General features: G+C 51.4%; 1 protein-coding gene across 2 annotated transcripts in view; it reads left to right on the top strand.

The window, feature by feature from the left end:
* ZC3H14 (zinc finger CCCH-type containing 14) overlaps positions 1 to 23855 on the top strand; it is a 69485-nt gene that overhangs the window by 8497 nt on the left and 37133 nt on the right. For both annotated transcript variants that reach the window (XM_088475202.1, XM_088475203.1), the window contains 3 exons: positions 5813 to 5987; positions 19324 to 19741; positions 21264 to 21439. In XM_088475202.1, coding sequence (XP_088331328.1) covers positions 5813 to 5987; positions 19324 to 19741; positions 21264 to 21439 — 769 coding nt within the window. The remainder of the gene's footprint in view (positions 1 to 5812; positions 5988 to 19323; positions 19742 to 21263; positions 21440 to 23855) is intronic.

Below are 23855 nucleotides of genomic sequence, written 5' to 3'. Positions count from 1 at the left end.
GCAGTGTTTGTCCATGGCGCGGCCTATTACGGTTACAGCACCGGTACAGGAGCCGCCCTGGGCTTGTTTCGCTCAGGCGTTAACAGCTTTAGTGGGCCAGTTAGCTCCGCAGCCCGCGTTTACTCCGATGGGTTTGTCCCAGCAGTCTGTGGTGTCGTCACCCATGCAGGGGTTCCCACGACAATTGGTGGTACCCCACAGTCTCCCTATTTCCCCGCTCCCGGGTTCTCAGGAGCCAGCGTGGGTTAACTCCCTGACGAGTTCTGTACAGCACTTGTCGGATGTGTTGCAAGGGGAGTCTGATGCGGCCTCATAAAAGGCCGGTGGCGTCTCTGTCCGCTCCTTATGAGGATGATGAAGGGACGTCTGATGATGGGGAGATTCTGGATCCTTACGATCAGGAACCTTTCCATACTAAGGACGCTGATGCTAAGTCCAAAGTATATATTCCTGGACTTATTCGGGCGGTCCGCACAGCCTTGGTGATTGAGGACGAAGTTCCCCCAGCGGCTAAATCTAAGTATGCCTTTTTCAAAGATGTGAAGGGCGATGCCACAGTCTTTCCTCTTTCGGGTCAGTTGGTGGACCATTTAGAGGAGGCGTGGAAACAACCTGGCAAAAGATACCAGCCGCAGAGACGCCTGGCGGTGGCTTATCCGTTCGCGGATAATTATTTTGCTAAGTGGGAATCCCCTCCACAGGTGGATTCTCACGTGACCCGTCTTGTCCGTTGTGCCACATTGCCGATGCCATCCATGTCCTCCCTTAAGGATGCTACGGACCGCAAGGTAGAAATCTGCCTGAAGTCCGCTTATTCCCTTGCAGGGGGGGCAGCACGGCCGGCTATGGCCATTTGCTGGGTTGCCAGAGCGATGGAGCGCTGGGCGGATTCATTAGAGGCTTCTTTTGAATCCGACTGTCCGGCCGAACAGGCGGAGTTGATTGGCAATCTCCGTGATTCGGCCACCTACATCAACGAGGCGGCTCTAGACATTAGTACTCTGGTGTCTAGAATTTCTTCAGCAGCGGTAGCTGCTCGTCGCACCTTGTGGCTGCGATCCTGGAAGGCGGACGCAGATCCAAGAAAGGTCTGGAAGCGTTGCCGTTTACCGGAGAAGTTCTCTTCGGTCCGGATCTGGATAAGATTGTGGCCACGCTGGCGGCAGCCAAATCTGCTTGTCTCCCGTCGGCCGCTGCTCCTTCTGGTTCTGGACCATCGTCCTTTCGGTCATCTAGGGCCCAGGGCAGGCCCAAACCACAGTCGTTTCCTCGACAGGCTGGCCCTAAGAAATCGGTCAAGCCCCGGAAACAGGCATGGAGTACCAGACGTCCGGCCCCCAAGCCAGATGACAAGCCTGCGGCCTGACGGTCCGGGTCTCCCCTTGGGGGATCCCAGGGTGGGAGGCCGCCTGCTGCAGTTCTCCCGGTGTTGGTCGTTCACTACGACAGACACTTGGGTTCTGGAGATGGTCTCTCACGGGTACGCCCTCTCCTTCCGGCACATACCCCCGGCTCGATTCTTCACCACGGGTCTACCATCAGACCGGAACAAGGCTACGGAGCTGCGGAAGGTATTGCACACTATGCTCCAGGCTGGAGTTATAGTGCCTGTTCCATTCTCCCAGAGGGGCCAGGGTTTCTATTCAAATCTATTTTTGGTACAGAAACCCAATGGGTCATATTGTCCGATTCTCAACCTCAAAGCACTCAACAAGTCTTTGCGGGTCCCGAAGTTTCGGATGGAGACCCTACGGTCCATCATTCTGGCGCTGGAACCTGGGGACTACATGGTGTCATTGGACATACAGGACGCTATGGCGGTCATGGCGGCTTCTCTGCGGCTGCAGGGAGTCCGCATGTTGCCGTATTTGGACGACCTGTTATTGGTGGCAGGATCTCCAGAGCTCCTGTTACGCCACTTGGACCTGACCATTGCACTGCTGCAACGGCACGGCTGGCTAATCAACTGGCAGAAGTCCACTCTAATCCCGTCTCGGAGGATTCTGCATCTTGGAGCCTTATTGGACTCGGGACAGCAAAGGATCTTCGTGACGGAGGACAAGATCTCTGCTTTACAGTCAAGGGTGCGCAGTTGCCTGCACAGCCGCCGGGTGTCCTTACACTCGGCGATGAGGTTACTGGGCTCCATGGTGTCGGTGTTCGACATGGTGGAATACGCCCAGTTTCACTCCAGACCTCTGCAGCACCTGATCCTGTCCAAGTGGAACGGGCTGCCTCAGTCTCTGAAGTCCCAGACGATTGTGCTCACCCAGGAGGTTCGCCTGTCCCTTGCGTGGTGGTTACAGACGACCCACCTCAACAAGGGACGTCCGTTCTGGGTTCCAAATTGGGTCCTGTTGACAACGGACGCCAGTCTTCGGGGCTGGGGAGCAGTTTCGGGTCCACACTTGTTCCAGGGCAGGTGGACGCCGACAGAAGTGGAGCTTCCAATAAATATCTTGGAACTCCGTGCGGTCTTCAATGCTCTCCAGCAGGCACAGCGGTTTCTCCAGGGTCGCCCGGTGCAGGTCCAGTCGGACAACGCTACCACCGTGGCCTACATAAACAGGCAAGGAGGAACTCGCAGTCGGGCGGCTCTCGTAGAGGTCTCTCGGATCCTGGTTTGGGCGGAGCGCAATCTTCCGGCCATATCAGCGGTCTTCATCCTGGGAGTGCTAAATTGGGAGGCGGACTTTCTAAGTCGCCAGGACGTTCATCCGGGGGAATGGTCCCTGCACCCGGACGTTTTTCAACTACTGGTGGACAGGTGGGGTCTTCCAGAAATCGACCTCATGGCGTCCCGGCACAACAACAAGTTGCCGGTGTACGGGTCTCGCACAAGAGACGAAGGGGCGTCTCTGGTGGATGCTCTGTCCGTCCGGTGGACGTTCCGGTTCGCATACCTGTTCCCTCCGGTCTCCCTTCTTCCACGGGTAATCCGGAAATTCAAACAGGAAGGAGGGACGCTCCTGTTGATAGCTCCCGCGTGGCCCAGACGGCACTGGTTCTCAGACCTTCAGGGTCTGTCCGTGGACAGTCCTCTGCGGTTGCCGCTACGACCGGACCTTCTGTCTCAGGGTCCTTGCCTTCACCCGGACCTGACTCGGCTGTCTTTGACGGCGTGGCTGTTGAGACGACCATGCTGAGGTCCCGGGGGTTTTCCAGCTCTGTGGTGCGTACCATGTTACGAGCTCGGAAACCGTCTTCCGCGAGGATATACCATCGCGTGTGGCATACGTTCTTCCAGTGGTGTTGACCGAGAGGTTATGCACCGCGGGAGTTTCGTCTGTCTCGGATTCTCGCCTTCCTGCAAGCGGGACTAGATCATGGGCTTCGCCTTGCTTCTTTGAAGATACAGGTTTCGGCCCTATCTGTCTGGTTTCACCGTAGGATTGCTACAATCCCGGATGTGCGCACCTTTATGCAGGGTGTTCTCCGCATTCAGCCGCCCTTTGTTCCACCTGTGGCGCCTTGGGATTTGGCTGTGGTCCTGAGGGCTCTCCAAGGACCGCCGTTTGAACCACTGGGCTCAGTGGATCTTAAATGGCTAACAGCTAAGACTGTTTTCCTTCTGGCCATTGCTTCGGCCAGACGTGTTTCTGAGTTAGGGGCTCTTTCTTGTAGACCCCCTTTCTTGTTTTTTTATGGGAACAGGGCAGTGCTCCGCACTCGGCCCGAGTTTCTTCCCAAAGTTGTTTCCCAGTTTCATGTTAACGAGGAAATAGTTGTTCCGGCCTTTAACTCACCGGGTCTTTCCGTGGGTGAGGCCTCTTTGGATGTTGTGCGGGCCTTAAGGACTTATGTTGACCGCACTTCTTTGTTTAGGAAGTCGGACGCTTTGTTTGTCCTCTATGGCTTCCGTAAAAAGGGTTGGCCTGCTTCAAAGCAAACTTTGGCAGCCTGGATCCGTATGGCTATTTCTGAAGCTTATCTTCATGAAGGCCTACCGGTCCCTCCTTCTCTGAAGGCTCATTCCACTAGGTCTGTGGGTCCTTCGTGGGCAGCTCGACGTGGTGCCTCGGCAGTTCAGATCTGCAAGGCTGCTACGTGGTCTTCTGTCCATACCTTCGTGAGGTATTACAGGTTTGACACCTTCGCCTCTCAGGATGCTTCCTTTGGGCGGCGGATTCTCCTTTCTGCACAGGAGCGTCCCCACCCTTAAAGGATACTGCTTTGGGACATCCCCAAGGTATCCTGTGGATACCCTATGGACCCTGAAGTAGAAAATATGAGATATGGTAAGAACTTACCCTTGTTATCTCTATTTCTACGAAGTCCATAGGGTTCCACAGGACTCCCGCCCTGTCGCACCTGTGCTGCAGATGGGCTTTGCTCTGGTCACCGGTTTTCCGTCTCCCTCTGGTGAGAATGTGATTCTTGTATGTGTCCAGATCTTTGTTCTCTCTCTTCCTTCTCCTCCTCCGGCCTATGGCTTGGTAACTAACTGAGGTGCCTTGGCCCGGGGGCGGGGTATAGGAGGGGGACCTAGTGCATCCTGGGAGGCTGAAAGCTTAACTCTTTGGTGCCCTGCGACTGACGTCACACCTATACCCCAAGGTATCCTGTGGAACCCTATGGACTTCGTAGAAATAGAGATAACAAGGGTAAGTTCTTACCATATCTCATATTATCTGACGCCGTGTCGTCCCAGGGGGGTGTATCTGACGCCGTGTAGTCCCAGGGGGGTGTATCTGACGCCGTGTAGTCCCAGGGGGGTGTATCTGACGCCGTGTAGTCCCAGGGGGGTGTATCTGACGCCGTGTAGTTCCGGGCGGGGTCTATCTGACGCGGCGCTGTGTTGTCCCGGGGGTGTATCCTGCGCTGTGTAGTCCAGTGGGGTGTATCTGGCGCTGCGCTGTGTAGTCCCCGGGGTGTATCTGACGCCGCTCTGTGTAGTCCCGGTGGGGTGTATCTGACCCTGCGCTGTATAGTCTTGGGGGGGGGTGTCGGACGCTGCGCCGTGTAGTCCCGGGGGGGTGTATCGGACGCTGCGCCGTGTATTCCCGGGGGGGTGTATCGGACGCTGCGCCGTGTAGTCCCGGGGGGGTGCATCTGACGCCGCGCCGTGTAGTCCCGGGGGGGTGCATCTGACGCCGCGCCGTGTAGTCCCCGGGGGTGTATCTGACGCTGCGCCGTGTAGTCCCCGGGGGTGTATCTGACGCCGCAATGTGTAGTCCCGGTGGGGTGTATCTGACCCTGCGCTGTATAGTCTTGGGGGGTGTGTCGGACGCTGCGCCGTGTAGTCCCGGGGGGGTGCATCGGACGCTGCGCCGTGTATTCCCGGGGGGGTGTATCGGACGCCGCGCCGTGTAGTCCCGGGGGGGGTGCATCTGACGCCGCGCCGTGTAGTCCCGGGGGGGTGCATCTGACGCCGCGCCGTGTAGTCCCAGGGGGTGTATCTGACGCCGCGCCGTGTAGTCCCCGGGGGTGTATCTGACGCCGCAATGTGTAGTCCCGGTGGGGTGTATCTGACCCTGCGCTGTATAGTCTTGGGGGGTGTATTGGATGCTGCGCTGTGTAGTCCCGGGGGGGGGGGGGGTGTATTGGATGCTGCGCTGTGTAGTCCCGGGGGGGGGGGGGTGTCGGATGCTGCGCTGTGTAGTCTAGGGTGGGGGGGGGTCTCTGACACTGCGCTGTGTAGTCCCGGGGGGGTGTGTCGGATGCTGCGCTGTGTAGTCCAGGGTGTCTGACATGCTGCCATACTGCAGCTGAGGTCAGGCACTCATCCCCTCATTATGAAGTTCGTGGCCACTCTCACTCCGGTAACATTGATGCTGTGTAATAAGTGATATTTATTCTCCTTCATATTCAGAATCCAACAGCCTGAAAGCATCTGAGGCCATTATCTTCAACAGCACCATGCCACCCCTGAAGAGTCTACCCCAAGCCAGGGAGGATTCTGGGAGAGATGCCCAACCACTGCCACAGGAAAGGGTTTACAGCCTGGCGCCCAGCAGCTCGCACGCACCGCGATCTTACGATGCCAGGTAGTGTATCATGAGCAGGACAATACGTCAGGAATTTATCATTTCTCTGTCCTCCTATCTTGGGCACACTGCCAGCCATGGGGTGTGGCAGGGAGCAGGCACACCCCGCTACATCTCATCAGCCCCTACCCATGGAGCGGGACCAATCATCCATGGCTGCAGGAGCAGCTTTGTGGGTTTTACTATATTTTTGTTAATTTTTATTCTGCTTTTTACAATCAGATTTCTCAGTGAGAACTTCGCTGGGGGCTGTCAGCACCGCATCAGCTTCTGTGGTCGGTGGTCCCGGTATCTGCAGTTTAGTTTAGATGAACAGTCTCATCCCCTTCTGTCCCTGTGCTTTATTTATTCCCACGCCAGCCGACTCTTACCGGGATTTGGACTTGTGGGAAATTAAAGAATTAACACACAAATGAAATAGGAACAGTAATAAAAGGGAAAATCTGAAATTTTACGTGGACTGTACCGTAGTTACGTGGACTGTTGGGATGCCTTTAGAGAATTCTCATTTCCAGGGAGCTGTATGTAAAGCCTTCATTTGGATGAACGATTGGAGCAGATAAAAATATTGTTTTAGTATTCTTGGTTCTCTCTTTACTATGGGAACCGATAAGCGGGTTCTGATAGTGATCTGGCGCCGCAGGTACGGTGGCACCTTTACTGGTTAACGATGCTGATTGGAGGAGACGGGAGTCTTTACCTGTGCCCTATGACTCTGTACATTGGGGAGGAGTCTAATTGTCCTATAGGGAATAATTGTTGTCTTCTTCAAGGTCTGTAGGGTCCACAGGAATTGCCTGGATCATTCTACCCACATACCCCAAACAGTTACAAGCTTTAGCTCCCAGGATGCACTGGGTCCTCCTCCATATATACCCCGCCCCTGGAGAAACTAGTCGCACGCATTGCTCAGGTGGGATTTTGGCCCATTCTTCCACACAGTCTTCAGATCTTGAAGGTTACGTGGCCTCTTCTATGAACTCTGGGCCTGATTCAGACCCAGTCGCAAGCGCTGAGTGCTCGCAAACGGGTCGATGGTGGCCCAGAGCGCATGCGCAGGTCTGAGCCGGCTCCGTTGTGTGCATGCGCGAGACCCGGATAGCTGTCCAGACGGAGGCGTTCCCATGTGAACGTCTAACGTTTGGGGGCGGCCCCACTGACATCACAAGTGAAGTCAGTGGGAGAGCTTTCGGCTCTGTTTGAGCCGAAAGCTCTCTGGGGCTTCCGGCCACGAGACCCTACCACAAGGGTTTCGTCGCAAGCCCAATGGTCGCGATGGTCTTTACCATTGCGACCATCATCCTGGCCGCTCGCATTAGCTGTGGGTGGTAACCCACAGCAATGCGAGCGGCCGGGAGGCCGCTCCATAAAATAAAAAAAAAAGACGCCCTGATTCAGAGCGAGCGCTCTGTCAGAGCGTCCGGCTCTGAATCAGGGCCTCTGATCTTTAGTTCTTTCCATAGACTTTCAATTGGATTCAACTCAGGTGATTGGCTGGGCCATTCTAGCAGCTTTATTTTCTCTCTCTGAAGACAATAGAGAGTGTCCTTTGCTGTGTGTTTGGGATCAGTGTCTTGCTGTAATGTCCACCCTCGTTTCATCTTCAGCATCCTGGTAGATGGCAGCAGATTTTTATCAAGAATGTCTGGGTACATTTTTCCATTCATCCTTCCTTCAATGATATGAAGTATAACAGTACCGTATGCTGAAAACCAGCCCCACACCATGATGTTCCCACCTTCAAACTTCACTGTTAATATGGTGTTTTTGGGGTGATGCGCAGTGCCATTTCTCCTCCAAACATGATGTGTACTATGACACCCAAAGAGCGCAATTTTGGTCTCATCTGACCAGACTATATTCTCCCAGTATTTCACAGGCTTGTCCAAATGTTGTGCAACAAACTTTAAACAAGCTTCAACATGCTTTTTCTTCAGCAATGGAGTCTTGCATGGTGAGTGTGCATACAGGCCATGGTCGGTTGAGTGCATTACTTATTGTTTTCTTTGAAACAATTCTACCTGCTCATTCCAGGTCTTTTTGAAGCTCTCCACAAGTGGTCCTTGGCTCTTGGACAACTCTTCTGATAATTCTTTTCACTCCTCTGTCTTGCGAGGGGCACCTGGTCATGGCTGGTTTATGGTGAATTGATGTTCTTTCCACTTCCGGATTATGGCCCCAACAGTGCTCACTGGAACATTCAGAAGTTTAGAAATCCTTCTGTAACCAATGTCATCAGTATGTTTTGAAACAATAAGGTTGCGAAGGTCTTGAGAGAGCTCTTTGCTTTTACCCATCATGAGATGTTTCTTGTGGTACACCTTGGTAATGAGACACCTTTTTATAGGCCATCAGTAGGGACTGAACCAGTTTATATTAATTTGCACTGACAAGCTGCAGGATTGCTTTCTAAGTACTGATAGATTTCCGCTGGTGTCTTGGCTTTCCATGCCTTTTTGCACCTCCCTTTCTTTATGTGTTCAATACTTTTTCCCTGTGTCATTTCCCATTATTACACATAACTAAATTTATGGACATATATGTTTTGATTTCTTTGCATGTGTGGATTGCATGGGTTGTTGCTGACATTTGGTGAAAATATCATTACAATAGCCCCATTACACATATATTTTCTGAGACAAATGTTCATGTGTTCAATACTTCTCTTTCCCGCTGTATGTATATCTTTGCATTGTATGTGAATTGTGTAAGTCTGCTGTGTTATACTGCCTTTTTTTTCCCTGAATAACTGTCAGTCATAATGATCACTGCTATTTCTCCTCATAACCCTCTGCTACAGGTGTGTGAGTAATTTTGGGGGTGAACACTGTCACATTGTATTATATTGCTTTGCATAACATTATAGTGTATTGTTATGTCTAAAGAGAATGAGAAGCAGGAGATGAAAGCCCCTGTGCTGATTTCATGTATGGCCTGTCAAACGGGTTTTCCCCTCAGGATTTCATGCAGAATGGATTATGTGGTCACTGTTACAAGGAGTCACCACATCAGTCCAGCCTACCAGCTCCTGGGCAGGAACCCCCTTGGGCTTCTTTTTTCCAGATCATGGCACAGGTTGTAAACAGTTTTATCTACACCCACACCGACCACTGCTATGGGGTACTCTCAGCAGCTACAACCTACTATGTTTATGCCTCCTATTATTCCGTCCTGGATGGATGTTTATGTCCACTCAAGCCAGAGTATGACTCCGTTCTCTGCTGCATTTCAGCAAACGCTGAAGGCAGGCCTGTAGGGCCTAAAACCAGAAGGCGGTTGGCTTCTTACTATCACTTCGTCCGGCCTGCAGACTCTGATGCATCTGCAGATGAGTGTGAGGACATACAGGGCTCCTCTCAGGAATTTCTCAGGAGAGGAGGACCATTTTCCAAGAGCAGATGTTCTCTCCTTGATTAGGGTGGGGAAAAACTATTTTAAAAATAGATAGTGAAGAGCCAGAACCCAGGAAGGCTCCGGTGTTCAAGCGCCAGAGGGTTGTTGAGGCTGAGTTTCCTAAATCTGAGCAACTCTCTGAACTTATGGGGAATTCATGGAGTTCTCTGGATAGACAATCCCATGTTACAAAGAAGGTTACAGCTTTTATACCCCCTCCCACCTGACATACGCTAGGTGGGAAGTTTCGCCGACTGTGGTTGCTCATGTGGCACATCTGGTCAGGAGCGCCACATTGCCCATTCCATCTGCATTCTCCCTTATGGATTCCACAGATAAAAGAAGACTTGAAGCCTGTCTCAAGGCGGCCTTTTCTCTGTCAGGAGCTGTTGCCCGCCCGGCCATTGCCACGGCCTGTGTGTCTAAGGTCATTGAAGAATGGACAGTGGCACTGGAAAATACTCTTACAGAGAGCAGCTGACAATTATCTCCTATATCAAGGAAGCTGCCTTCTATCTGGGAGAGGCGGCATTAGATGCCGGTATACTGAATTCCAAGTTGTTAGCTGCCTCAGTGGTGGTTTGCAGAGCCCTATGGTTAAGGGACTGGAAAGCAGATGCAGGGTCCAAGAAGGCTTTGGAATCCCTGCCGTTAACGGGAGGCATTCTGTTTGGCACAGAATTGGAGAAGATTGTAGCTACTTTGGCAGCTTTCAAGGTGGCTGGTCTGCCTTCAACGACCACCCCTAGATCTAGTCAGTCATCACTTCGAGCCTTTCGCCCGCAAGGACAACCCAGTTCTCGTAGGAGACTGCAAACTAAGAGATCTTGGGCAATCGGACGTCCGGTTTCTAAGTCAGATGATAAACCCACGGCCTGAGGGGGCAGGCCTCCCCCTGGGGAATCCCAGGGTGGTTGGCCGACTTCTTCTTCAGTTCTCAGCATCACACAACAGACGCCTGGGTCCAGGAAGTGGTCTCTCGAGGGTACGCCCTTACTTCCTGGAGAAGTAACCCGCAAAGGTTTTTTTACACAACTTCTCCTGTGGAGTCCTCATAGGCCTTGGCCCTCCAGCAGGCCATTTGTTCCCTGCTGGATTCAGGGGTAATAATCCGGGTTCCGTTGGATCAACAAAGAAGGGGGTTATTATTCCAATCATTGATCCAAAAGCCAATGGGTCCCACCGGCCTATTCTGAATCTGAAAGGTCTCAACAGATTTATCCGGCTGACCAAGTTACATATGGAAACTTTTCAGTCATTTGTTCTGGCAATGGAACCAGGGGATTTGTCATTCAGGACGGATATCTGCATGTGCCAATTACACCTTCCCACCAAAGATTTCTACGGTTTGCGGTTCTGCAGAAACATTTTCAGGCACTGTCTTTTGGTTTGTCAACAGCCCCTCGGGTGTTTACCAAAATAATGGACGTAATGACTGCCTGCCTCAGGCAACAGGGAGTCGGGATACTGCCATACCTGGATGATCTCCTGATACTTTCACAATCTCCATAGGTATTGCAGCATCATCTCAGACTGACTATTGCCTGTCTACACAGACACGACTGGATCATAAATTGGAAAAAGTAATCTTTCTCCAGTACAGCAGATGGTGCATTTAGGTGCACGCCTGGATTCTCTGGCACAAAGGATATTTCTGCCAGAACACAAGATTGTGGCCCTTCAATTGCGGGTTCGCAGATTTCTCCGCTGTCAGACAGTGTCTATACACTCAGCGATGCAGGTTCTGGGGTCCATGGTGTCCACCTTCGACATGGTGGAATATGCTCCGTTCCACTCCAGACCACTGCAACAGCTGATCCTCTACCGGTGGAACGGGGAGTACCGGTTGATAGTCACAGATGATCCGTCTTTTTCCAAAGCTGTGGCTGTCCCTCTCATGGTGGTTGCAGACGTTTCATCTGTACAGGTGTTCCCCCTTCTGGATTCCAGATTGGGTGCTCCTCACTACCGATGCCAGCCTCCGCGGTTGGGGTGCAGTGACTGGTCATCACACCTTTCAGGGAAGATGGACGACCAAGGGGGGTCTACTATCCATAAACATCCTGGAACTGCGCGCAGTATTCAGAGCACTCGTTCAGGCACGGGATATACTGATGGGCAGGCCTGTCCAGGTACAGTCTGACAACGCGACCGCAGTACGCCTACCTCAACAATCGGGAAGGCACGCGAAGTCAGGCAGCCATGGCGGAAGTGACAAACTGTCTGGTCTGGGCAGAATGTTGTCTTCCAGCAATCTCGACAGTTTCTACTTCAGGGTCCATAGGGGGTCCACAGGGTTGACCTTGGGGTATAGGTTGGGAACCAAATCCGGGCACCACGCAGTTAAAGCTTTTAGCTCCCAGGATGCACTGGGTCCACTCTCCCTATAACCCCACCCCCAAGCCAGAGGCACCTCAGTTTAAGTTGGTGCCCGGCCGGAGTCGGGTCACCGTTAGCGCAGGGGGAGCTGATTAGCAGCCCCTAAGCTTATTTTATTTTTTTAGGGACAAAGTTTTTTCATGGACTTTGAACTCTTCAGAGCGGCAGCGTCAGACTGTCCATAGGACGTCTAAGCTGCCGCTCCGTCACCCCGCTGGCGCTGAGACGCCAGTACAGATCTGGGGATCTCAGCGGGACCCCAGAGTCTGTACTAGCCGGACTCTGCGGGCGCCCAGGACTGCTGCCGGATCCACGGGGAGCAGGTAAGGTCGCGGATCACCGCTTGCGGTGATCCGCGCATTTCAAATGCAGTCCTGTGCCTCCGGTCTCAGGGGACAGACCGGAGGCGCCGGCAGTGGCGGCGGGCCCCCCATACCCCGTGTGTCCACTAGACCACCAGGGACTTAACGATCGGTGCAGGGAGCCGGCGTCCCGGGGGTTAATAGCCGGCCAGGGGAGGAAGCTTTCCCTGTTACAGCGGCTCCTCCCCTCAGCTCAGCGCGCCTTTCAGAATCCATAGTCTGGCGTCGCTGAGCTGCTTCCTCCGCGGGCCACGCTTCCTCTGAGGTCTCCAGCGGCCATTTTATCTCTGTGGTGCAGCAGAGATCTCTCAGGATGGCAGTGAGTCCAGTCCCCCTGCGTACCTCACCATCAGGTCAGTGTACACAGCGCTGTAGCCTTCCCAGACACTGAATCTGGGTAAGTTGCATGCAGTGTAATAGTGCAGTATATTATATGACATGTTTATGTATATATGTATATATCTGCATTGTATGTGACTTATGCTAGTGCTGACTGTACTTTATTCTCTCACCTGTCAGTGTATATCTATCCCTTTTCTTTATCTGCCCTAATACAGCTGTACTTAGGGTGGTTCTGAGACCTCACATTTATATACTTGTTAATATTTGTGTGGTTTGTCACATACTGTTGCGTGCTGCACGTTGCCATATTTTAGATGGAACTGTGTGTTGCATACGCTGAAAATGGGTCCCTGCAGCTAATTTTTGGCATCAGTCAGGACCAGTATAGTGCTGCTTAATATTTCCGCCAAGATTGGTCAGATATGTCTGACCAGGATATAGAGCGTTATACTGCACCCATTTTTACTATCCTGCAAGTCATGTGCTGCAGGTGTTAGTGCGGAGGATTTGACTCATAAAGGGTTCTGTATGTGGCGTCATCTGGTGCCGGCCTCTTTCACGACCCCCTTGGGCGGTTTGTTTTCTCGGGATCCTCTCAATTGCGGATCGCCGGGCGGGCCCCATTGTTGTACCTCACTTGGGGTTACTTCACCGTACTGCCCTTTTCATCTCAGGGTATCTCGCAGCTTCTTGCACTCTTCCCCTGTGACACAGACTACCGCTCCCTGCAGGGGTTTTTCGCAGTATATGAATTCCCCCTGGTGCCACAATAGTCTGTCATTCCCCTTGCAGGGATTACCACAACAGCCACCCTGGGTGGATGTCGTTTTCTACGAAACGCTAATTGGAGTGGTTGACGCCCTGTGGTTACTTCCCAGTTGGCTCTGCCGTGAACTGGGTACTGTTCGGGGCTCTTTCCCTCTTACACGGGGGGAAGCCTATTTCAGGTATTATTATCCCTGCTTTAGGGCTGGTAGCAGGTCCATTCTGGTTAGAGTGAATGTTGACCTGCACCTGTATCATACACCCTCAGTATTGCGTGCCTTCGGGTTACCTGTTGCTGACTAGCGGGTGGATCGCATAGCAGGACTCTGGCTGTTGCCAGATAGGAGGTGTTACAACAGTGTTTGGCCTCCTGTCCCAAATTCCCTGAGGGTCATCACGAGCCCCTCCTGGGGGGGATGGGCGTGTTACTCGTCTGATTACAGACGTTACTACGCCTCCCATTCCTGCGTGGTCGGATTCTTCGGATCCGTAGGTGGTAACTCTGCCTGAAATCAGTATACTTGCTTTCAGGAGTTGTTACCCATCCTACCATGGCTATAGCATGGTTGGTTAATACTATTGCATATTGGGTTGATGCATTTGTAACGTTTTTTCCCCTCCAACACGTCGGGGGTTCAAATGTATTTGGTCGCTCACGTAATATATGCTGTTGTCATAGGTGGAAATGCCTATATTGGATACCAGTCTCCTAACTTTCAGAGTTCCGGCTGCGACTGTATCCTCCGTAATACCCTATGGCTGCGCTCTGGGAATGCAGAGGTGCAGATACCATCTTTAGGGTTGATATTGTTTGGTCCTGACCTTGACAAGATTGTAGTAACATTGGCAGTATTACTAACGACAAGTTTACCGCTTTCAGCTATGCCCACTACAAGGCCTCAGACTAAGTCTGTTAAGTCTTTTTTGTCCTCTGGGTCAGCCTAAAGGTCTGTTTCTTCGTAGACTGTCGGCATCTACAAGGGCCGACATATCCAGTACCGAGCAGGCCTGGACTGCCAGCCGATCCTGCTTCTGAACCTACGGATATCTCTTCAGTCTGACGGGACAGGCCTACAACTGGGAGATACCGATTTTCTCAGTTCGCCCGGTATTAGTGTCAAGTTGCCGCGGCTACGTGGGTAGGAGGGTACGCCCTCTTTACAAGGGCCTTACAGATCCAGAAAGCTATCTCAGTGAGGGACTGGTTGTTCTGTTTTCTTTCTGGTGCGGTGGCTGAATGGTCCTCTTTGGCCTATTCTCTGTCTCAATTCCCTGAACCAGTTCCTAAAGCTACCTGGGCTCAGGAGGAAATCCCTAGGCTCCATCATACGATGTTTGGAACCTGGGGACTTTAGGGTATCACTGGATATACAGGACGCGTGCCTACGGGTACTTACAGAGACCTTTCCTCAGCATGGGCTGAGGTTTGCTGTATCACAGCAACACTTACAATTTTTCGGGCTCTGCCTGTTGGGACTGTCCTCAGCCCCACAGGGGTTTACCAGCGTTTTGGATTTTCTGACAGTTCTTCTGTTCAGTATATCCCAATGCTCCTGTACCTGGACGGCCTCCTGCTCTTAGCGGGATCACCGGGGTACTTTACGGCCAGGTCAGGATGACTGTGGCTTCTTCGGGGTGCAGACGTTTAATCAACGGGGAAAAAGTCCTCCCTGCATCCCTCTCTGGGTATTCTTCATCTAGGATCCCTGCTGGATTCTCAGAATCTGAGAATTCTTCTGGCGTAAGACGGAATCTCCTCTCTTCCATTAGGAGTACATGGTTATCTGCGCAGTCGACAGATGTCTTTACACTCTGGGATGCATGGTGGAATGGGCTCAGTTCCATTCCAGGCCTTTCCATAATTGGCTCATCTCCAGATGGAATGAGTTTTTTCTGTCGGATAACTGTTCAAACGATGATGCTCTCTCCGGAGGCAAGTCGGTCCCTGTCCGGGTGGCTATGGCCATCTCGTCCAGGGTTTTCTTTGCTATGGACAGTGTCTGGATCGAATCCTTTTCAGTGCAGTTGGACGTCTGTCGATTCCACCCTGTCAATTAACTTACTCTGGCATAACTCTTGTTTCCCGGTGAACCTGAAAAGGTTCAGTCCGACAGGGTCAGGACAGTGGCTTCCTTTTTAGCAACACTGTTCGTTGGGTGGCAATGACAGGTATGTCACATATTCGGACATAGTCCGAGGGTCTCCTCCCGACCATCTCGGCAGCGTTCATTTCAGGAGCTCTCCATTGGGAAGCGGGAGTCCTCAGCCGTCACGACGTGCATCCCGGGGACTAGTCTCTTCCCCAAGAGAGGTTTCATCTCCTGGTGAGCAGGGGGGGCCCCCCTGAGGTGACCCTCATGGCCTTCTGACTTTATCACACTATGGTGTTACAGTTCAGCTCTGGGGATTCTGAAGCAAACTTCAGCGACTCTTTGTCGGTGAAGTGGTCCTTCCACTTTGTGTACCTGTGTTCTCCGGTCTCCCTTCTTCCTCGAGGTCTTTGGAAGTGTTTTCAATCGAGACGGAGATGCTTTCCTGCTGGTGGCTCCTGATTGCCCCAGATGTCAGGGGTACTTGGATCTTCGGAGTCTCTACATCGATACTCCATCCCTGATGCTTCCCTGCCCGGACCTGTTGTCTCAGGGTCCTTGGTTTTGCCTTGGACCTGGGTCGTTTGTCTTTGACTGTGTCCTTACAGTGGTCTTACGGCTTCCCTGGCTTTGTCATCGTTGGAATGATTAGAGCACATGGATCAGCTTTTGCTGGGACCTACCACAAACTGTGGCAGCCATAAATCTTATGGTATTGTACCTGTCGATACAATCCTCCGGTGTCCAGGATTTCCAGATATTCTGGCATTCCTTCCGGCTGGCTTGGGTTTCACACTTGGCCTGGTCTTCCTGACAGTGCGGATCTCTACACTGTCAGTATGGTTAAGATATGGAATTGCTTCACTCTGGTATCCAGTTCATCCTTTGGAGTGTTTTCTTGATTATGCCTCCATTTGTCCTCCCTAGGGACTCCTTGGGAGTAAGTAGTGGTTCTTCGTTACCTCCGGGGACAGTCAATGGAACCGCTGGTTGTGATAGCCATTACATGGTCTATTGCTTAGGCTCTCTCTTTCTCTCAGGGTGTTTATATCAACCAGGAGAGTGTCTGAATTGGGAGCGTTCTCATGTGGCTCCCTCTTCTGGAGGGAATCATGTCAGGGTGGGAGTTGCTCTCGCCCTGTGTTTCTTCTTAGTGGTTTTCAGGTTCCATATTCTGGAACTTATGGTACGGCCATTCTGTCCCCAGTCCTCTCGGCTGGTGTGGCCTCATTGACTGTGGTCTGGCCTCTTTGGATTTATGTGATCCGTTCAGGTTCCTTACGGAAATCGGACTCCTTATTGGTGGTCTGAGATTTCTGGTTTTCACAGGAAAGGATGGCCGGCCTATAACCAAATGTTGGCTTGGATGGCCTCGTAGGTCTTCCTCAGGGGCCTACCCATGGGTAGGCCTTCCTGTTGTTGATGCTTGTTTTTTCTCGGGCCATGTGACCCTCGTGTGCGGCTCGCTGTGGCGCCTCGGCTGTTTTGCCTTACTAGGTGGCCACGTGGTCTTCTGTCCACACCTTTTTAAGGTTCTAGGCATTGGTTTCCTTTGCCTCTCAGGATGTTTCTTTTTTGGCGACGGATTCTCCTCTCAGCACAGGAGCGTCCCCACCCTTGGTTGAACTGCTTTGGGAAATCCCCAAGGTCAACCCTGTGGACCCCCTATGGACCCTGAAGTAGAAAACAAGAGATATGGTAAGAACTTACCTTTGTTATCTCTGTTTCTACGAAGTCCATAGGGTCCACAGGGCGCCCGCCCTGACGCACCTGGCTTCATATGGGCTGTGTGGCTGGTCACCGGTTTTCCGTCTCCCATTTCGGTGAGTATGGTTATTGAGTGTTCCAGTTTTCTCTCTCTTTTTCTCTCCTCCTCCGGCCTTTGGCTACTTACAAACTGAGGTGCCTCTGGCTTGGGGGTGGGGTTATAGGGAGAGTGGACCCAGTGCATCCTGGGAGCTAAAAGCTTTAACTGCGTGGTGCCCGGATTTGGTTCCCAACCTATACCCCAAGGTCAACCCTGTGGACCCTATGGACTTCGTAGAAACAGAGATAACAAAGGTAAGTTCTTACCATATCTCTTGTTATTCATACCAAGAGTCCTCAACTGGGAAGCGGACTTCCTAAGTTGGCAGAATTTACATGCCGGGGAATGGGCTCTTCATCCTGATGTCTTTCAGATCCTAGTGGACAAATTGGGGCTACCAAAGGTAGACCTCATGGCCTCAGGCCATAACCACAGGGTCCCCAGGTACGGCTCCAGAACCAGGGATCCCTCAGCCGAGTTTGTGGACGCTCTAGCAGTGAAGTTGGATTTCAAGCTAGCGAATCTTTTTCCTCCGTTCTCCCTTCTCCCAAGGGTCATAAGGAAATTCAATCAGGAGGGTGGAACAGTAATACTGATAGCCCCTGCTTGGCCCAGACTCCATTGGTTCATCGACCTTCAGAGTCTCTCCATAGACAATCCAAGGCCGGACCTATTAACACTGATTCCCTTCCTGCATTCAGACCTTCCCCGTCTGTCTTTGACGGCATGGCTCTTGAATCTTCCATCTTAAGAGCCAAGGGTTTTACTACTTTTGTAATTCAGATGATGCTTACGGCACAGTAGCCTTCCTCTGCCTGCGTCTATTACAGGATTTGGCACTCGTATGTTCAATGGTGTAAGCATAGAAAATATGGTCCTGAAGTTTTGTGCTTGCTTTTCTCCAGGCTGAGTTAGACCGGGATCTCCGCCTGGCCACTCGGGTTCAGGCATCTGCACTCTGTTTGGTTTCAGTGAAGGATTGCTCCACTGCCTGATGTTAGGACATTTTTTCAGGGTGTTCTGTGGGTTCAACCACCCTTTATCCCTCTGGTAGCTCAGCGGGATTTGTCTCTGGTTCTCAGGGCTCTACGGTCTCCCCCATTTGAACCCCTAAAATCAGTAGACCTCAAGCGGTTGACAGCGAAGACCATTTTTCTTCTTGCTATTTCCTGTGCCTGCAGGGTCTCTGATTTAGCAGCCCTTTCTTGTCGCTCTCCCTTTTTGATTTTTCATCAGGATAGAGCTGTTCTTCGTACCAGGGTAGTATCCTGCTTTCATGTAAATGAAGAAATTGTGGTTCCAGTCTTCAGACCTCTCTGTAGATGAAGTGTCTCTGGATGTTGTACGCACCCTCCGTATCTACGTAGATCGCACCAACTCCATTAGGAATTCGGATTCTCTTTTGGTGTTGTACGGCTGTCATAAGCGAGGCTGGCCAGCTAACAAACAGACTCTGGCTAGGTGGCTTCATATGACAATTTCTCAAGCTGATCTCTCTGTTCCAGACACAGTGACAGCACATTCTACTCTATCTTTGGGACCATCGTGAGCGTTTCGTCGTAGTGCCTCTGCTGAACAATTGTGCAAGGCAGCCACGTGGTCTTCCATCCACACTTTTCTAAAATTTTACGCATTTGATACATTTGCCTCTCAGGATACTTCCTTTGGGCGCAGGATGCTTCCTTTAGCAGAAAGGAGAATCTGGCGCCCAAACAGGAGCGTCCCCCACCCTTAAGGGATCTGCTTTAGGACATCCCCAAGGTAATTCGTGTGGACCCTATGGAACCCGAAGAAGAAAATGAGTTCTGGTATAACATATCTTTGTTAACTGTTTTTCTTCAAGGTCCACAGAGCACCCACCCTAATGCACCTGGTCTTATTCGGTAAACTTTTTTTTCTTTTGTATTTCATTGATTCTCTCTTCATACAGTGTTTTTGCGGTACAATTGTCCTTCCTTCTCCTCTTTCCTTCTCCTGCCTTGGGCTTGGTAACAAACTAAGTACCTGTAGTCAGGGGCAGGTTATATATAGAGGAGGACCCAGTGCATCCTGGGAGCTAAAGCTTGTAACTGTTTGGTGCGTGGATCACTCCAACCACATACCCCAAGGTAATTCCTGTGGACCTCGAAGAAAAGGAGTTACATAAGGTAAATTATACCATAATTTTTATTTTTTTTATTTATTGGATTCATTTACAGGGTGTCCAGTGACGTGGGCTTCGCTGCCCGTCTGACGTCTGCTGTGAAGCCGCTCCGTGAGTTATCCCCATCTGAGGCCGTCATTGATATCAAGCTGGACTTGGATGATCCTTTCAGTGATGACCTGCACTGCGGCTCTGAGAATTTGCTGTTCTCCCGGAAGAGGCCTAGCGCTTCCTCCAGTAACAGGGCCCAGCGACCTGCAGCTCAGTTATACAGACCTCCGGGAAGCAGCCAAAACCTTCACCATGCCCCCGAGAGCGCCGGCTTTCATAGATTATCCCAGAGCACTGCCACTTCAGCCAAGCCACACTCACAGGCCAGCCGGGCCATCGGTGTCACCCGACTGTACAAGCTGCATGATGTAAGCGCTGCGGATGAGGACGACTACAGATCTTCTGACCGGGCGTCCCGGGAGGTGAGCGTGTGTGTGTGTGTGTGTGTGTATTTATATATAGCGCACACATATTACGCAGCGCTTTACAGAAAGAATAATTGTCCATTCACATCACTCCCTGCCCCAGTACTTACACTCTATATTCCCCATCACATGGTCACACACATACACACTAGGGGTCACATCACTCCCTGCCCCAGTACTTACACTCTATATTCCCCATCACATCGTCACACTCATACACACTACTAGGGGTCACATCACTCCCTGCCCCAGTGCTTACACTCTATATTCCCCATCACATGGTCACACACATACACACTAGGGGTCACATCACTCCCTGCCCCAGTGCTGCTTACACTCTATATACCCTATCACATGGTCACACACATACACACCAGGGATCACATTACTCCCTGCCCCAGTGCTTACACTCTATATTCCCCATCACATGGTCACACACATACACACTAGGGGTCACATCACTCCCTGCGCCAGTGCTGCTTACACTCTATATTCCCAATCACATGGTCACACACATACACACTAGGGGTCACATCACTCCCTGCCCCAGTGCTGCTTACACTCTATATACCCTATCACATGGTCACACACATACACACTAGGGGTCACATCACTCCCTGCCCCAGTGCTGCTTACACTCTATATTCCCAATCACATGGTCACACCGCTCCCTGCCCCAGTGCTTACACACTCTATATATTCCCTATCACATGGTCACACACATACACACTAGGGATCACATCACTCCCTGCCCCAGTGCAGCTTACACTATATTCCCTATCACATACACACTAGGGATCACATCACTCCCTGCCCCAGTGCTTACACTCTATATTCCCCATCACATGGTCACACACATAAACACTAGGGGTCACATCACTCCCTGCCCCAGTGCAGCTTACACTCTATATTCACCATCACATGGTCACACACATACACACTAGGGATCACAACACTCCCTGCCCCAGTGGTTACACTCTATATTCCCCATCACATGGTCACACACATACACACTAGGGGTCACATCACTCCCTGCCCCAGTGCTTACACTCTATATTCCCCATCACATGCTCATACACACTAGGGATCACATCACTCTATACCACAGTGCTTACACTCTATATTCCCCATCACATGGTCATACACACACTGAGGGATAATTTTTATTAGGCATCAATTAACCTACCAGTATATATTTGGAGTGTGGGAGGAAACTGGAGTACCCGAAGGAAACCCATGCAAGCACTGGGAGAATATACAAACTCCACACAGTTAGGGCCGTGATGGAAATTGAACCCATGACCTCAGCGCTGTGAGGCAGTAATGCTAACCACTACACCATCTGTGCTGCCGTATGTGTTTGCGTGCATGCTGGTATCCGGCTCCTTTTACTCCTAGTCCTGTACTGTTTAATTTCTATGTGTTTGGGATATGAGAGGTGAGCTGGTCTCACTGCGGGTTTGGGACATGGGAGCTGACATTCTGCTTGCTGAGCAGTTGCGTGCTCTGTGTTTTGTAGGGGGAGAGCTCCCGGAAGAGGAAGATCCCTGTGGCCAGTTCAGTAGTAAAAGTAAAGAAACTCATTGAGGACCAGGAGGAGGAGGAAGAGGAGGAGGAGGAGGAGGAAGAAGATTATCTTTCCCGGGCGGCTGGCTTATCCAGTAGTGTGTCTGTGCCTTCCAGGCCGGAGCGAAGGTATTCCAGGGCTCAGATGGGCATTGCCAGCTGTTTACCAGTCAGAGTACTGTGGTATGGGGGCTGCAGGTCATTGGATTCCTTGGTTAGTGTGTGAGAGGTGCAGGCTGGCTCAGTCATGTGATGTGTACAGGGTACGATGGTTGCAGCCAGTCTGATCTTTGGGCCTGATTCAGAGCCGGACGCTCTGACCAGAGCGCTCGCTCTGAATCAGGGCCCTCCTCCATGAAAATTGAGCGGCCTACTGGCTGCTCGTATAGCTGTGGGTGACCAACCACAGCATATGCGAGCGGCCAAAAAGATGGTCGCGATGGTCTTGACCATCGCGACCATCGGACTTGCGACGGAGACCTTGTGGTAGGGTCTCCCTGCCACAAGCCCTGGAGTGATTTTGGCTCTAGCAGAGCCCAAATCACTCCCACTGACATCACTAGTGATGTCAGTGGGGCCGGCTTCAGACGGTAGGCGTTCCCATGGGAACGCCTCCGTCTGGCAGGCACGCCCACCAAAGGGGGCGTGCTGTCAATCAACATCAACAGCACGCCCCCTTTGGTGCGAGACCCGGAGTTCCCTCCGTCGTGCGCATGCGCAGTGGGGAACATCGACCCGCTTGCGAGCGTACTGCTGCTCGCAAGCGGGTCTGAATGACCCCCTTTGTGTGATGAGGCTTCTTCCCCACATTTCTGCCTATGCAGACTGTCCCTTCTCCTGTAACATCACTGAGACTGCATTAGGGCAGTGATACATAATGGCGGCACTCTACAATGTTTCTAGTCTTGTAGGTGTTCCCATGGGAACACCTACGTCTGGGCAGCCACACCCCCGGCACGCCCACCAAAGGGGGCGTGCTGTCATTCATTATCGACAGCACGCCCCCTTTGTAGCGAGACCCGGAGCGACGGCTTGGCGGTCGCTGTCCAGGTCTCGCGCATGCGCATGACGGAGCCGGCTCCCTCGTGCGCATGCGCACTGGGCCAACATCGACCTGCTTGTGAGCGCTCAGCGCTCGTGAGCGGGTCTGAATCAGGCCCTAAGTCCCCAAACTTATATCAATATACAGAGAGTTGGGGTTTATTGCGCACTGAGTTGTGTCCTGTTGGGCGGGCGGGGGGCTGCTCTTACAAGGAAGGGTATCTGGCCTCCTGGTAAAGACAATATACAATACACATGGGTTGTAGCGCGCTCCGTGTCCCCCTAGGTGTAGCGGATGGGAATAGAAATGGATCAAGACAAAAAGGGGTGGTGCAGTAACACACAAGAAAAGAGAAATAGTTTACGTAAGACTATGAAATGCTCATACCTATGCTCCAGGCCTTACCTATGCTCCAGGCCTTACCTATGCTCCAGGCCTTACCTATGCTCCAGGCCTTACCTATGCTCCAGGCCTTACCTATGCTCCAGGCCTTACCTATGCTCCAGGCCTTACCTATGCTCCAGGCCTTACCTATGCTCCAGGCCTTACCTATGCTTATTCCCACCCACTACACCTAGGGGGATACGGAGCGTGCTAAAAAATGATCATGAGCCAAAAAGCACTAGAAATGGTATATCCTGTGCGTTATATAGATAATATATGTTGCTGCAAGATCATGTACATCATATACTTCATGATTAGAGGGCAGAGGCAGAAATACAATAATCTCTTATCCCTGTGGGGTGGGAGAGTCCGAAGACAGAATTAAAGTTTGGGGAAACTAATCATTGATGAAAAAATAGGTATAGGCCAATCTCTGGCGCGTTATAATAACCGTACATGCCAAGCATATGGTGGGTCTCGTTACAAGATGAAGTACAGAATAGTAACAGAAGTCGTCACTGTTACTCCCAAGGTGACGGTCACAGCTGATGGAGGGTACTGCGTGTGCCCCTTTGCTGGACAACAACATGAAACAACTTTGGTAACAATCGGTGCTATACACACAACATTACTGATGTGTACATGACCTTCTGCTACTGGAGCTGTCATTTCTGTATCCCTCATTCATTTATACCTGGGAAGGGAATTTCATCCTGCCGCCACCCTGATGGAAGAGGTGTGCTGCCCTAAATATTGTGCAGCCTGTCAGTGCCAGTTTTACGCCTGCTTAGTGCCCCTGCAGCGAGGAGGCTCAGGCCTTGGTTTGTACCCTAGCTGGGGCTATAGTGTAGCTGTCACACTAGACGGCTAGTTGTAATATTGAGTATATATATATATATATATATTTATAAAAGGAATTTTTCAAAATAAAAAAATGTGATGTGAATAATGCAACAAAATTGTTGATTTTTTGAGTAATTTGAGGCCTTTTTTTTTTTTTTTTTTTTTTTGTTTGAATCCCCCAAAAAATAACAACATGTAAGTATTTGACTAAGCTAATTGGAAACTTCCAATTGCCTAATTAGTCCTTAGGGGGAGGGGAGGGGAGAGAGAGTCCAA

Source organism: Taudactylus pleione, unplaced genomic scaffold, assembly GCF_031769625.1.
Source record: "Taudactylus pleione unplaced genomic scaffold, aTauple2 ptg000166l, whole genome shotgun sequence".
Taxonomy (NCBI): domain Eukaryota; kingdom Metazoa; phylum Chordata; class Amphibia; order Anura; family Myobatrachidae; genus Taudactylus; species Taudactylus pleione.
This window is presented reverse-complemented; position numbering and strand designations above follow the sequence as displayed.